Here is a 13,599-nt window from a genome sequence, read left to right as displayed (position 1 = left end):
GTTACTAGCTCCAACAGTACAGTATAATGTCTTGTGTTACTAGCTCCAACAGTATAGTAGAATGTCTTGTGTTACTAGCTCCAACAGTACAGTATAATGTCTTGTGTTACTAGCTCCAACAGTACAGTATAATGTCTTGTGTTACTAGCTCCAACAGTATAGTAGAATGCATTGTGTTACTAGCTCCAACAGTACAGTAGAATGCATTGTGTTACTAGCTCCAACAGTATAGTAGAATGCATTGTGTTACTAGCTCCAACAGTACAGTATAATGTCTTGTGTTACTAGCTCCAACAGTACAGTATAATGTCTTGTGTTACTAGCTCCAACAGTATAGTAGAATGTCTTGTGTTACTAGCTCCAACAGTATAGTAGAATGTCTTGTGTTACTAGCTCCAACAGTATAGTAGAATGTCTTGTGTTACTAGCTCCAACAGTACAGTAGAATGTCTTGTGTTACTAGCTCCAACAGTACAGTAGAATGTCTTGTGTTACTAGCTCCAACAGTATAGTAGAATGTCTTGTGTTACTAGCTCCAACAGTATAGTAGAATGTCTTGTGTTACTAGCTCCAACAGTATAGTAGAATGTCTTGTGTTACTAGCTCCAACAGTACGGTATAATGTCTTGTGTTACTAGCTCCAACAGTACAGTAGAATGTCTTGTGTTACTAGCTCCAACAGTATAGTAGAATGTCTTGTGTTACTAGCTCCAACAGTGCAGTCGAATGTCTTGTGTTACTAGCTCCAACAGTATAGTAGAATGTCTTGTGTTACTAGCTCCAACAGTACAGTAGAATGCATTGTGTTACTAGCTCCAACAGTACAGTAGAATGCATTGTGTTACTAGCTCCAACAGTAAAGTAGAATGTCTTGTGTTATTAGCTCCAACAGTACAGTATAATGTCTTGTGTTACTAGCTCCAACAGTACAGTAGAATGCATTGTGTTACTAGCTCCAACAGTACAGTAGAATGTCTTGTGTTACTAGCTCAAACAGTACAGTAGAATGTCTTGTGTTACTAGCTCCAACAGTACAGTAGAATGTCTTGTGTTACTAGCTCCAACAGTATAGCATAATGTCTTGTGTTACTAGCTCGAACAGTACAGTAGAATGTCTTGTGTTACTAGCTCCAACAGTAGAGTAGAATGTCTTGTGTTATTAGTTCCAACAGTACAGTAGAATGTCTTGCAAATACAACACAAAAACACACACAAAATGATCACGGCAAGAAATCAGGAAATAACAACCCACAGTAGATACATTACAGTGAGCATGTGTCAGAATCCACAATATAAATACGTGCTGTGTTCAGACAGTATATCATTTGGATAGAAAATGGTATGTTCAGTAGTAGGTATATTTGGATGAGCTATGTGGAGAATACAATATATACAAAGTCTGCAAACACATGCAAGCAAACACACACGGACACAAGCCAGCAACACACACACACAGACAATGAATGATGAATATGAGATGAAATTAAGCTGTTTTGTATTACAGTCCTAGTTAAAGGGTAGTTCCATGCAGGCTTGGGATGACCATACTTCTTTAGGGACTCTAGGGCATCACAAATCCATGGATACGTTTACTGTAAAAACAGCAACACAAACGGACTGCTCTGCTCTGCTCAACAAGACATGGAGCCGTTTCAGGGCCCGTATCCACAAAGCATCTCCCAGGAGTGCTGCTCTAGGATCAGTTTAGCCTTTTAGATTATAATGAATACGATTATATGGACAGATCCTAGAACATCACTGCTACTAGAACTTCTCTGGGGCCCTGGTGTGTCCATGCAGGGCAGAGGACATGGGATAGAGTAGAAGGTGGAGGTGAAAGGTCAAAGGTTACCTGTCAGCCCTGTGCCCGTGACTGTGTGGGAGAGAGGATAGTGTGTTAGCTCTACAAACCCACTGGCTTTGTGATGAGCAACGCAGAACCATTTCATTTCAGATATCCTGATTTATCACACTTCACCACTGTGTGGCACTGTTGCGTCAGGTTAATTTTCCTGTCTCCCTGATTTACCGATTCAGAGCAGAAGCAGAAGTGTTATCTATCTCCCATACAGAAGACAGGTTGTTTCATTTTACTAGCACATGGCATATCTGTCTTCTTGTCTAGAAGGACTGATGAAACTTACTTATTAGAATCCTTTTCATCTGGAGTTGTGCTTAACTCCTCTCAGGCTCTCTATTTCTAGTTCTGTAATTACACCTCCTATTCAAAGCCTGTGAATGATAAGAGGATATTAAACTAGGCTTCAACCCTTCAGATGATCTGGGTTTGATTAGCCAGCCTGTCAATTATCATTTAAAAAAGAGGAGCACGGAGCTGCTGTGAGTATTAGCCATGGGAGGAGTTCAAGAAAAAAGCTTAACTGGGCTTGGGGAAACGGTCTCTTCTGTGGGGTGCAGGCGACTGTCAATCAGCATTATGGCTCAAATGACAGAACGAGGTAATAATCCCTTCTCCCTAGCAAACCACTGTATATACAGAGATAAGACGATCAGACACATTAAGTCATGTGATCCCAGTGAGTTAACCCCTTGACCCCAGGCTCACCTGCGAGCTGGAACGAAGGAGAAGTGTGCTGCCGTGTTGGGGGAGAAGTTTCTGGGGCTGTCCAGGGGGCTGCTCCCTGGGAGAAGTAGATTGAAAGACAATGATTAAATGCAAGAGGAAGCAAAAAGCTCAGCTCTAGACCTAGTTATTTAGGTGTAAAGGCCATAAAATCCCCTTACATAGTCATATCACTGATATCACTGATGTGTGTAACAAGGTTGTGAACCTACACAATAGATTACCCAAGATAATATTCCTTTCCGCTAAGAACCACGTCAAGGAGAACCTAGCATGACACATGGACAACAGAAATAACCCAACAACACAATCACACAGGTTACATAAAAACACTCAACCTTTATTAGCATGTGAAAAGGGACTGCAATCAATTGTTCTGACATCCCTGTGTGTGTATTGCATAGTACGTACATCCCCCCCCTCCTTCACCCAACGGTAAACAGCAAATACATTCCCCCATCACGCCTCCCTCTCCTCTGCCTTCCTACTTTCCGACAGGATAATAGGAGTCTTTTATAGATAACAAAGCTCCTGATGCAGTGTTTTAATTTAGCCAGGGACAGGCCCGAGGAGATGATGTGAGGAGGAGGACCCAGATGAGACGGAGACGAGAGTGCTTAATGACTGGGCTGCTAATCGTCTGGCTGCTTCTTCACAGCAACAACAGCAGCAGTAGAATCAGAGAGATGAGATGAATGAGAGAAATAAGAGCATTTAAAGCCAATTACAGAGAGGAAGGAGATGTAGACAAACAAGCTACTCTTCCAGTAGCCACAGAACACATCATCATTACTGTCTTTAATTAATACTGCAGAAGGGACAGAGAAAGAAAATGATGGAGAGAGAATAGGAAGATAGAGAGGAGGCACAAGAAAGGAAGATAGAGAGAGGAGGCATGAGGTTGAATAAACTCTCTGGGGTTCGAGTCTATATAGAACCCTCTGTCTGCTAGTTAGCCTACACTGTGTGTAACAACCTGCTCAACATAGAGGAAACCTGGGGTTCGGGTCTATATAGAACCCTCTGTCTGCTAGTTAGCCTACACTGTGTGTAACAACCTGCTCAACATAGAGGAAACCTGGGGTTCGGGTCTATATAGAACCCTCTGTCTGCTAGTTAGCCTACACTGTGTGTAACAACCTGCTCAACATAGAGGAAACCTGGGGTTCGGGTCTATATAGAACCCTCTGTCTGCTAGTTAGCCTACACTGTGTGTAACAACCTGCTCAACATAGAGGAAACCTGGGGTGTGCGTAACAACCTGCTCAACATAGAGGAAACCTGGGGTGTGTGTAACAACCTGCTCAACATAGAGGAAACCTGGGGTGTGTGTAACAACCTGCTCAACATAGAGGAAACCTGGGGTGTGTGTAACAACCTGCTCAACATAGAGGAAACCTGGGGTGTGTGTAACAACCTGCTCAACATAGAGGAAACCTGGGGTGTGCGTAACAACCTGCTCAACATAGAGGAAACCTGGGGTGTGTGTAACAACCTGCGCAACATAGAGGAAACCTGGGGTGTGCGTAACAACCTGCTCAACATAGAGGAAACCTGGGGTGTGCGTAACAACCTGCTCAACATAGAGGAAACCTGGGGTATGTGTAACAACCTGCTCAACATAGAGGAAACCTGGGGTGTGTGTAACAACCTGCTCAACATAGAGGAAACCTGGGGTGTGTGTAACAACCTGCTCAACATAGAGGAAACCTGGGGTGTGTGTAACAACCTGCTCAACACGGAAAAGCCGAATCTGCTCCATATACTGTAAATCACCCCAATAAATCTGAAAAGTGGGACAGGGGGAAATGGAGGTGGGGGGGTGAAACATGGTGCACTTCCTGCTCTCACCATTCACCGGGTGGGGAAGCATGGCGGACGGACGGGGCTGGAGATCACCTCCCTCCCGCATCAATTATGTATTTTCTGAGAAAGCGTAGGCAGTACAAAACCTTCAAATATTAATACAAACATGTATTCTCTGTCTATCTGTTAGAGTAGGAAACGCTTGGCTCTTTGTGTGTATGAGTGTGTGTGTGTGTGTCTGTCCTGTAACTGGTAGTGCGTAACATTGAGTAGCAGTGCGTTGAGGCTGGGCCCTGGGCCTGTCAGTGAAAGCTGTGTTTAAACGGGCTTGGGGGCCTCTGAGGGGCTATTAGGAGGCATGGGAGAATGAGCTGCATAGGTACAAACAGTAGTGTAGATTCAGGCAGGGGGCTGGAAAGATACATCGACAGATACACACACACCTCACTGAGAAGATGAACCATTATTCAAATGGAGCCGTGTCCGCAGACACATGCAGTGATACACACAGACAGGGGATCCACCTCGCTCTACAGTATGGTGGAGAGATACTGTAGTCTACTGCAGGGGAACAACCCCATACTGTCTGTGTGTATGTGTGAATGCTGAAAGCGATTCAGAGGCATATACAGTATGCAATATGCACTGGAGAGCCCATGGTGTATAACATGAGAATTCTATGAGATGACAGTAAAACCCTCCTCTGTGTTTTCCTCATGAGAGAAAGGCTCACCTCATTTTACACCCCTGAGGTCATTTCTATTGGGTTGCCTCTCATTAAAGAAGAGATGTATGCCCACAAACAGCTAGCTACCGCAGTGACAGTGTCCTATTTTACCACACACATAAACAAACACAGAGACACAGTGACATACACAGTCAGACAGAGACATACACAGTCAGACAGGGCATACACAGTCAGACAGGGCATACACAGTCCATTAGAAACATAGACATATATCCAAACACACACTCAGACACACTCAGAAAAGGGAAAACAAATTGAACATTGCTCTTAACGTTTAAAGTGCAAAAAAATAAGGTTTTTGGGGGGTTCCATTGAAATGATAAGAAAAATACATAAAACATGTGAATTTACAATGCAGGTGCACTGCTGCTGGAAACGGTTTGGGTCTGATGGTGTGTCCCATTCAGATGGTTAAGAGATAGGGAGACAGAAATATATATAGAGAGATAGGGAGAAAGAGAAATATATATAGAGAGGAGAGAGATAGGGAGACAGATAAATATATATAGAGAGATAGGGAGACAGATACATATATAGAGAGAGATAGGGAGAAAGATAAATATATATAGAGAGATAGGGAGACAGAGAAATATATAGAGAGAGATAGGGAGGCAGATACATATATAGAGAGATAGGGAGACAGATACATATATAGAGAGAGATAGGGAGACAGATAAATATATAGAAAGAGATAGGGAGACAGATACATATATAGAGAGAGATAGGGAGACAGATACATATATAGAGAGAGATAGGGAGACAGAACACAAAGATAGAGATTATTTTGGAACTTTTGTAAGTGTAATGTTTACTAGGGATGCAGGATATATCGGAATCGAACGATATTAGCTAAAATTGCCAACATCGGTATCGACCCGAGGTGTAGTTTAACGCCGATGTGCAAAACCGATGTCAAAGATGACGTGCATATCTATATAACGTAGGTACATGACGTAATAACGGCACGTCAAATTTTGCGCTACACGAGCAACACAGCATTCCTAACCTGGCCCACAATGTCTGCTGTGTGGATCGAGCAGTCAACAAGTCCAACAGTCATTTGAAAGAGTAAGAACATTTCAGCGAGACAACTCAAAGGTGAAATCCACTAAAGACAAGATACTGGAATTTATTGCCCTTGACAATCAACCGTTCTCTGTCGTGGGTGATGTTGGCTTTTGCCGACTGGTCGAGCGCCAGTACACACTACCAAGTGCGCTATTTTTCAGATGTTGCCCTACTGGAGTTACACAGTAATGACGTCACTGCTATTAGCTTCACGACTGACACTTGGACCAGCGATATATTTTTTATTTTACCTTTATTTAACTAGGCAAGTCAGTTAAGAACAAATTCTTATTTTCAATGACGGCCTAGGAACAGTGGGTTAACGGTCTTGTTCAGGGGCAGAACGACAGATTTCCACCTTGTCAGCTCGGGGATTCCATCTTGATAGAGAGAGTGGAGACAGTTACTTTCAGTTACTAGTCCAACGCTCTAACCCCTAGGCTACCTGCCGCCGCAAGAGCATGCTGAGTCTGACAGCACAGTGGGTCGACGAGGATTTCATACTGAGAAAAGGCGTATTGAATGCTCATGAATATGCTGGTTCTCATACCGCTGCTGCCATTTCAATGGCATTTGAGAACATGTTTGAAAGTTGGAAACACACTCGTAGCTCCATTCAAACAACTGACTGGAGAAATAAGATTGTGTCTGTGACTGTGTCTGCAGCAGACGTGATGCCCTCTGTCATGGCATTGAAACACGTGCTCAACAAAACTGCAGACACAGGCTGTGAACAAGCGGTTCGGTGGTATTCTCTCTGAGCCTCTTTACTGCCACCATGCTCGATGCTAGGTACAAGGACCGCTACTTCGATGCAGACAAGAAACAGGGTTTACGTGAAATGTTACATACACAGCTGGACAAGATGGAAACACACAGTGACAGTGTGCACAGAGGAAGAGAGGCCACGGACAAACAGAGCTGAAACTTCACTGCTTGACATGTATGATGAAATCCTGGTTGAGAATGAAACGACTGAACAAATGAACAACAACACAGCAAGTAAGTGAAAGAAATGTGTTTTGATTATGTTTTACTGGTAATGGGGACATACGTAAATGCCAACTAAATAACTTTTTGGTCAGTGTGGTGTGTGTGTAACCTTTATTTCAGTTAAGGACAAATTCTTATTTACAATGACGGCCTACCCCGGCCAAACCAGGACGACGCTGGACCAATTGTGCGCTGCCCTATGGGACTCCCACTCACGGCCAGATGTGATACAGCCTGGGTTCGAACCAGGGACTGTTGTGACGCCTCTTGCACTGAGATGCAGTGCCTTCGATCTCTGTGTCCGTGTGTGTGTGTTATCTACTACTGTACTAGAATGCTTAAAAGGCCGCTAAAATTGTAAATATCGGGTAGGGTTTTTTTTGTCAAGGAAAATATTGGATATCGGTATCGGCCAAATATGTCATATCGGTGCATCACTAATGTTTACAGTTAATTTTGTTAATGTTTATTATCTATGTCACTGCTTTGGCAATGTAAACATATGTTTCCCATGCCAATAAAGCCCTTAAATCGAAATTGAGAGAGAGCGAGAGAGGTAGAGAGCGAGAGGGATAGCGAGAGAAAGATAGAGAGAGTGGAGACAGAAAAAGAGAGAGCGGGAGAGAGGGGGATGGATGGAGATAGAAAGAGTGAGGGAAAGCAAGAGATAGAGAGCAAGAGAGGGAGAGAGAGATAGGGAGGGAGGGATGGAGAAAGAGAACAAGAGAGAGATAGAGTCTGTATTTAATGAAATTCCTTTTTCGAACAGGAACTTCAACGTTTTTTCTCAGCTGTATTGATGATGTGTTATTAAAACCCCTCCATTTCATTAGCATTAAGCCGTTAGGAAAAGAAAGACCTAAAGCAGAAACATGATTAGACTCTTAACTCTTCACTCTGCTGGAGCTGGGGGAAGGGGGGAGTCATATGGGGTTCAGACTGACTGACAGACTGGCTGACTAACTGGCTGGCTGAGTGACTAACTGGCTGGCTGACTGACTGACTGGCAGACTAACTGGCTGACTAACTGGCTGACTAACTGGCTGACTAACTGGCTGACTAACTGGCTGACTAACTGGCTGACTGACTGACTAACTGGCTGGCTGACTGGCTGACTAACTGACTGACTAACTGGCTGACTGACTGGCTAACTGACTAACTGCCTGACTGACTAACTGCCTGACTGACTAACTGCCTGACTGACTAACTGCCTGACTAACTGACTAACTGCCTGACTAACTGACTAACTGCCTGACTGACTAACTGCCTGACTAACTGACTGGCTGGCTAACTGCCTGACTGACTAACTAACTGCCTGACTGACTGACTAACTGCCTGACTGACTAACTGCCTGACTAACTGACTGGCTGGCTGACTAACTGGCTGACTAGCTGGCTAACTGGCTGGCTGGCTAACTGGCTGACTACCTGGCTGGCTGACTATCAGCTATAGCAGTGGACACCATCCCTTTCTGAGTCAAAATGCAAGTCGAAATCTAACGCTTTTAAAAAACATTATTTAAAAAACAAAAGCCTATGCAACATTAACCAATTAAAAACAGTTCTGACTGTGTAGGGGGGGAGAGAATGGGTGTCTACAGACATAGGGTATGTGTTGTGTAGAGACATAGGGTATGTGTTGTGTAGTAGGGTATGTGTTGTGTAGTAGGGTATGTGTTGTGTAGTAGGGTATGTGTTGTGTAGAGACATAGGGTATGTGTTGTGTAGTAGGGCATGTGTTGTGTAGTAGGGTATGTGTTGTGTAGAGACATAGGGTATGTGTTGTGTAGTAGGGTATGTGTTGTGTAGTAGGGTATGTGTTGTGTAGAGACATAGGGTATGTGTTGTGTAGTAGGGTATGTGTTGTGTAGTAGGGTATGTGTTGTGTAGTAGGGTATGTGTTGTGTAGAGACATAGGGTATGTGTTGTGTAGTAGGGTATGTGTTGTGTAGTAGGGTATGTGTTGTGTAGTAGGGTATGTGTTGTGTAGAGACATAGGGTATGTGTTGTGTAGTAGGGTATGTGTTGTGTAGTAGGGTATGTGTTGTGTAGTAGGGTATGTGTTGTGTAGAGACATAGGGTATGTGTTGTGTAGTAGGGTATGTGTTGTGTAGTAGGGTATGTGTTGTGTAGAGACATAGGGTATGTGTTGTGTAGTAGGGTATGTGTTGTGTAGTAGGGTATGTGTTGTGTAGTAGGGTATGTGTTGTGTAGTAGGGTATGTGTTGTGTAGTAGGGTATGTGTTGTGTAGTAGGGTATGTGTTGTGTAGTAGGGTATGTGTTGTGTAGAGACATAGGGTATGTGTTGTGTAGTAGGGTATGTGTTGTGTAGTAGGGTATGTGGTGTGTAGAGACATAGGGTATGTGTTGTGTAGAGACATAGGATATGTGTTGTGTAGAGACATAGGATATGTGTTGTGTAGTAGGGTAGGTGTTGTCTAGAGACATAGGGTATGTGTTGTGTAGAGACATAGGGTATGTGTTGTGTAGTAGGGTATGTGTTGTCTAGAGACATAGGGTATGTGTTGTGTAGTAGGGCATGTGTTGTGTAGTAGGGTATGTGTTGTGTAGTAGGGTATGTGTTGTGTAGTAGGGTATGTGTTGTGTAGAGACATAGGGTATGTGTTGTGTAGTAGGGTATGTGTTGTGTAGTAGGGTATGTTTTGTGTAGTAGGGTATGTGGTGTGTAGTAGGGTATGTGTTGTGTAGTAGGGTATGTGTTGTGTAGTAGGGTATGTGTTGTGTAGAGACATAGGGTATGTGTTGTGTAGTAGGGTATGTGTTGTGTAGTAGGGTATGTGTTGTGTAGTAGGGTATGTGTTGTGTAGTAGGGTATGTGTTGTGTAGTAGGGTATGTGTTGTGTAGTAGGGTATGTGTTGTGTAGAGACATAGGGTATGTGTTGTGTAGTAGGGTATGTGTTGTGTAGAGACATAGGGTATGTGTTGTGTAGTAGGGTATGTGTTGTGTAGAGACATAGGGTATGTGTTGTGTAGAGACATAGGGTATGTGTTGTGTAGTAGGGTATGTGTTGTGTAGTAGGGTATGTGTTGTGTAGTAGGGTATGTGTTGTGTAGAGACATAGGGTATGTGTTGTGTAGTAGGGTATGTGTTGTGTAGTAGGGTATGTGTTGTGTAGAGACATAGGGTATGTGTTGTGTAGAGACATAGGGTATGTGTTGTGTAGTAGGGTATGTGTTGTGTAGTAGGGTATGTGTTGTGTAGAGACATAGGGTATGTGTTGTGTAGTAGGGTATGTGTTGTGTAGTAGGGTATGTGTTGTGTAGTAGGGTATGTGTTGTGTAGAGACATAGGGTATGTGTTGTGTAGTAGGGTATGTGTTGTGTAGTAGGGTATGTGTTGTGTAGTAGGGTATGTGTTGTGTAGAGACATAGGGTATGTGTTGTGTAGTAGGGTATGTGTTGTGTAGTAGGGTATGTGTTGTGTAGTAGGGTATGTGTTGTGTAGAGACATAGGGTATGTGTTGTGTAGTAGGGTATGTGTTGTGTAGTAGGGTATGTGTTGTGTAGAGACATAGGGTATGTGTTGTGTAGTAGGGTATGTGTTGTGTAGTAGGGTATGTGTTGTGTAGTAGGGTATGTGTTGTGTAGAGACATAGGGTATGTGTTGTGTAGAGACATAGGGTATGTGTTGTGTAGTAGGGTATGTGTTGTGTAGTAGGGTATGTGGTGTGTAGAGACATAGGGTATGTGTTGTGTAGTAGAGTAAGTGTTGTGTAGTAGGGTATGTGTTGTGTAGTAGGGTATGTGTTGTGTAGTAGGGTATGTGTTGTGTAGTAGGGTATGTGTTGTGTAGTAGGGTATGTGTTGTGTAGTAGAGTATGTGTTGTGTAGAGACATAGGGTATGTGTTGTGTAGAGACATAGGATATGTGTTGTGTAGTAGGGTATGTGTTGTGTAGTAGGGTATGTGTTGTGTAGTAGGGTATGTGTTGTGTAGTAGGGTATGTGTTGTGTAGAGACATAGGATATGTTGTTGTGTAGTAGGGTATGTGTTGTGTAGTAGGGTATGTGTTGTGTAGTAGGGTATGTGTTGTGTAGTAGGGTATGTGTTGTGTAGTAGGGTATGTGTTGTGTAGTAGGGTATGTGTTGTGTAGAGACATAGGGTATGTGTTGTGTAGTAGGGTATGTGTTGTGTAGTAGGGTATGTGGTGTGTAGAGACATAGGGTATGTGTTGTGTAGAGACATAGGATATGTGTTGTGTAGTAGGGTATGTGTTGTCTAGAGACATAGGGTATGTGTTGTGTAGTAGGGCATGTGTTGTGTAGTAGGGTATGTGTTGTGTAGTAGGGTATGTGTTGTGTAGAGACATAGGGTATGTGTTGTGTAGTAGGGTATGTGTTGTGTAGTAGGGTATGTGTTGTGTAGTAGGGTATGTGTTGTGTAGTAGGGTATGTGTTGTGTAGTAGGGTATGTGTTGTGTAGAGACATAGGGTATGTGTTGTGTAGTAGGGTATGTGTTGTGTAGTAGGGTATGTGTTGTGTAGTAGGGTATGTGTTGTGTAGTAGGGTATGTGTTGTGTAGTAGGGTATGTGTTGTGTAGTAGGGTATGTGTTGTGTAGTAGGGTATGTGTTGTGTAGTAGGGTATGTGTTGTGTAGAGACATAGGGTATGTGTTGTGTAGTAGGGTATGTGTTGTGTAGAGACATAGGGTATGTGTTGTGTAGTAGGGTATGTGTTGTGTAGAAACATAGGGTATGTGTTGTGTAGAGACATAGGATATGTGTTGTGTAGTAGGGTATGTGTTGTGTAGTAGGGTATGTGTTGTGTAGTAGGGTATGTGTTGTGTGGAGACATAGGGTATGTGTTGTGTAGTAGGGTATGTGGTGTGTAGTAGGGTATGTGGTGTGTAGAGACATAGGGTATGTGTTGTGTAGTAGGGTATGTGTTGTGTAGTAGGGTATGTGTTGTGTAGTAGGGTATGTGTTGTGTAGTAGGGTATGTGTTGTGTAGAAACATAGGGTATGTGTTGTGTAGTAGGGTATGTGGTGTGTAGTAGGGTATGTGTTGTGTAGTAGGGTATGTGTTGTGCAGAGACATAGGATATGTGTTGTGTAGTAGGGTATGTGTTGTGTAGTAGGGTATGTGTTGTGTAGTAGGGTATGTGTTGTGTAGAGACATAGGGTATGTGTTGTGTAGAGACATAGGGTATGTGTTGTGTAGTAGGGTATGTGTTGTGTAGTAGGGTATGTGTTGTGTAGAGACATATGGTACGTGTTGTGTAGAGACATATGGTACGTGTTGTGTAGAGACATAGGATATGTGTTGTGTAGTAGGGTATGTGTTGTGTAGAGACATAGGGTATGTGTTGTGTAGTAGGGTATGTGTTGTGTAGTAGGGTATGTGTTGTGTAGAGACATAGGGTATGTGTTGTGTAGTAGGGTATGTGGTGTGTAGTAGGGTATGTGTTGTGTAGTAGGGTATGTGTTGTGTAGTAGGGTATGTGTTGTGTAGTAGGTCATGTGTTGTGTAGTAGGGTATGTGTTGTGTAGAGACATAGGGTATGTGTTGTGTAGTAGGGTATGTGTTGTGTAGTAGGGTATGTGGTGTGTAGAGACATAGGGTATGTGTTGTGTAGTAGGGTATGTGTTGTGTAGTAGGGTATGTGTTGTGTAGTAGGGTATGTGTTGTGTAGAGACATAGGGTATGTGTTGTGTAGTATGGTATGTGTTGTGTAGTAGGGTATGTGTTGTGTAGTAGGGTATGTGTTGTGTAGTAGGGTATGTGTTGTGTAAAGACATAGGGTATGTGTTGTGTAGTAGGGTATGTGTTGTGTAGTAGGGTATGTGTTGTGTAGTAGGGTATGTGTTGTGTAGTAGGGTATGTGTTGTGTAGTAGGGTATGTGTTGTGTAGTAGGGTATGTGTTGTGTAGAGACATAGGGTATGTGTTGTGTAGTAGGGTATGTGTTGTGTAGTAGGGTATGTGTTGTGTAGAGACATAGGGTACGTGTTGTGTAGAGACATAGGATATGTGTTGTGTAGTAGGGTATGTGTTGTGTAGAGACATAGGGTATGTGTTGTGTAGTAGGGTATGTGTTGTGTAGAGACATAGGGTATGTGTTGTGTAGTAGGGTATGTGTTGTGTAGTAGGGTATGTGTTGTGTAGAGACATAGGGTATGTGTTGTGTAGTAGGGTATGTGTTGTGTAGTAGGGTATGTGTTGTGTAGTAGGGTATGTGTTGTGTAGAGACATAGGGTATGTGTTGTGTAGAGACATATGGTATGTGTTGTGTAGTAGGGTATGTGTTGTGTAGTAGGGTATGTGTTGTGTAGAGACATATGGTATGTGTTGTGTAGTAGGGTATGTGTTGTGTAGTAGGGTATGTGGTGTGTAGAGACATAGGGTATGTGTTGTGTAGTAGGGTATGTGTTGTGTAG

General features: G+C 43.1%; 1 protein-coding gene across 7 annotated transcripts in view; it reads right to left on the bottom strand.

Moving 5' to 3' along the window:
• Positions 1–13,599, bottom strand: part of LOC129869445 (microtubule-associated serine/threonine-protein kinase 2-like) — a 284,626-nt gene that overhangs the window by 44,066 nt on the left and 226,961 nt on the right. For 5 of the 7 annotated variants that reach the window (XM_055943864.1, XM_055943865.1, XM_055943870.1 and 2 more), the window contains 2 exons: positions 2,567–2,642; positions 1,853–1,873 (listed from right to left, as the gene is read on the bottom strand). In XM_055943864.1, coding sequence (XP_055799839.1) covers positions 1,853–1,873; positions 2,567–2,642 — 97 coding nt within the window. The remainder of the gene's footprint in view (positions 1–1,852; positions 1,874–2,566; positions 2,643–13,599) is intronic. The other 2 variants (XM_055943867.1, XM_055943871.1) reach the window with 1 other exon arrangement.

This window comes from Salvelinus fontinalis, chromosome 14, assembly GCF_029448725.1.
Source record: "Salvelinus fontinalis isolate EN_2023a chromosome 14, ASM2944872v1, whole genome shotgun sequence".
Lineage (NCBI taxonomy): Eukaryota > Metazoa > Chordata > Actinopteri > Salmoniformes > Salmonidae > Salvelinus > Salvelinus fontinalis.
Note: the sequence above shows the minus strand (reverse complement) of the source record. Positions and strands in the feature narration are given on the sequence as shown.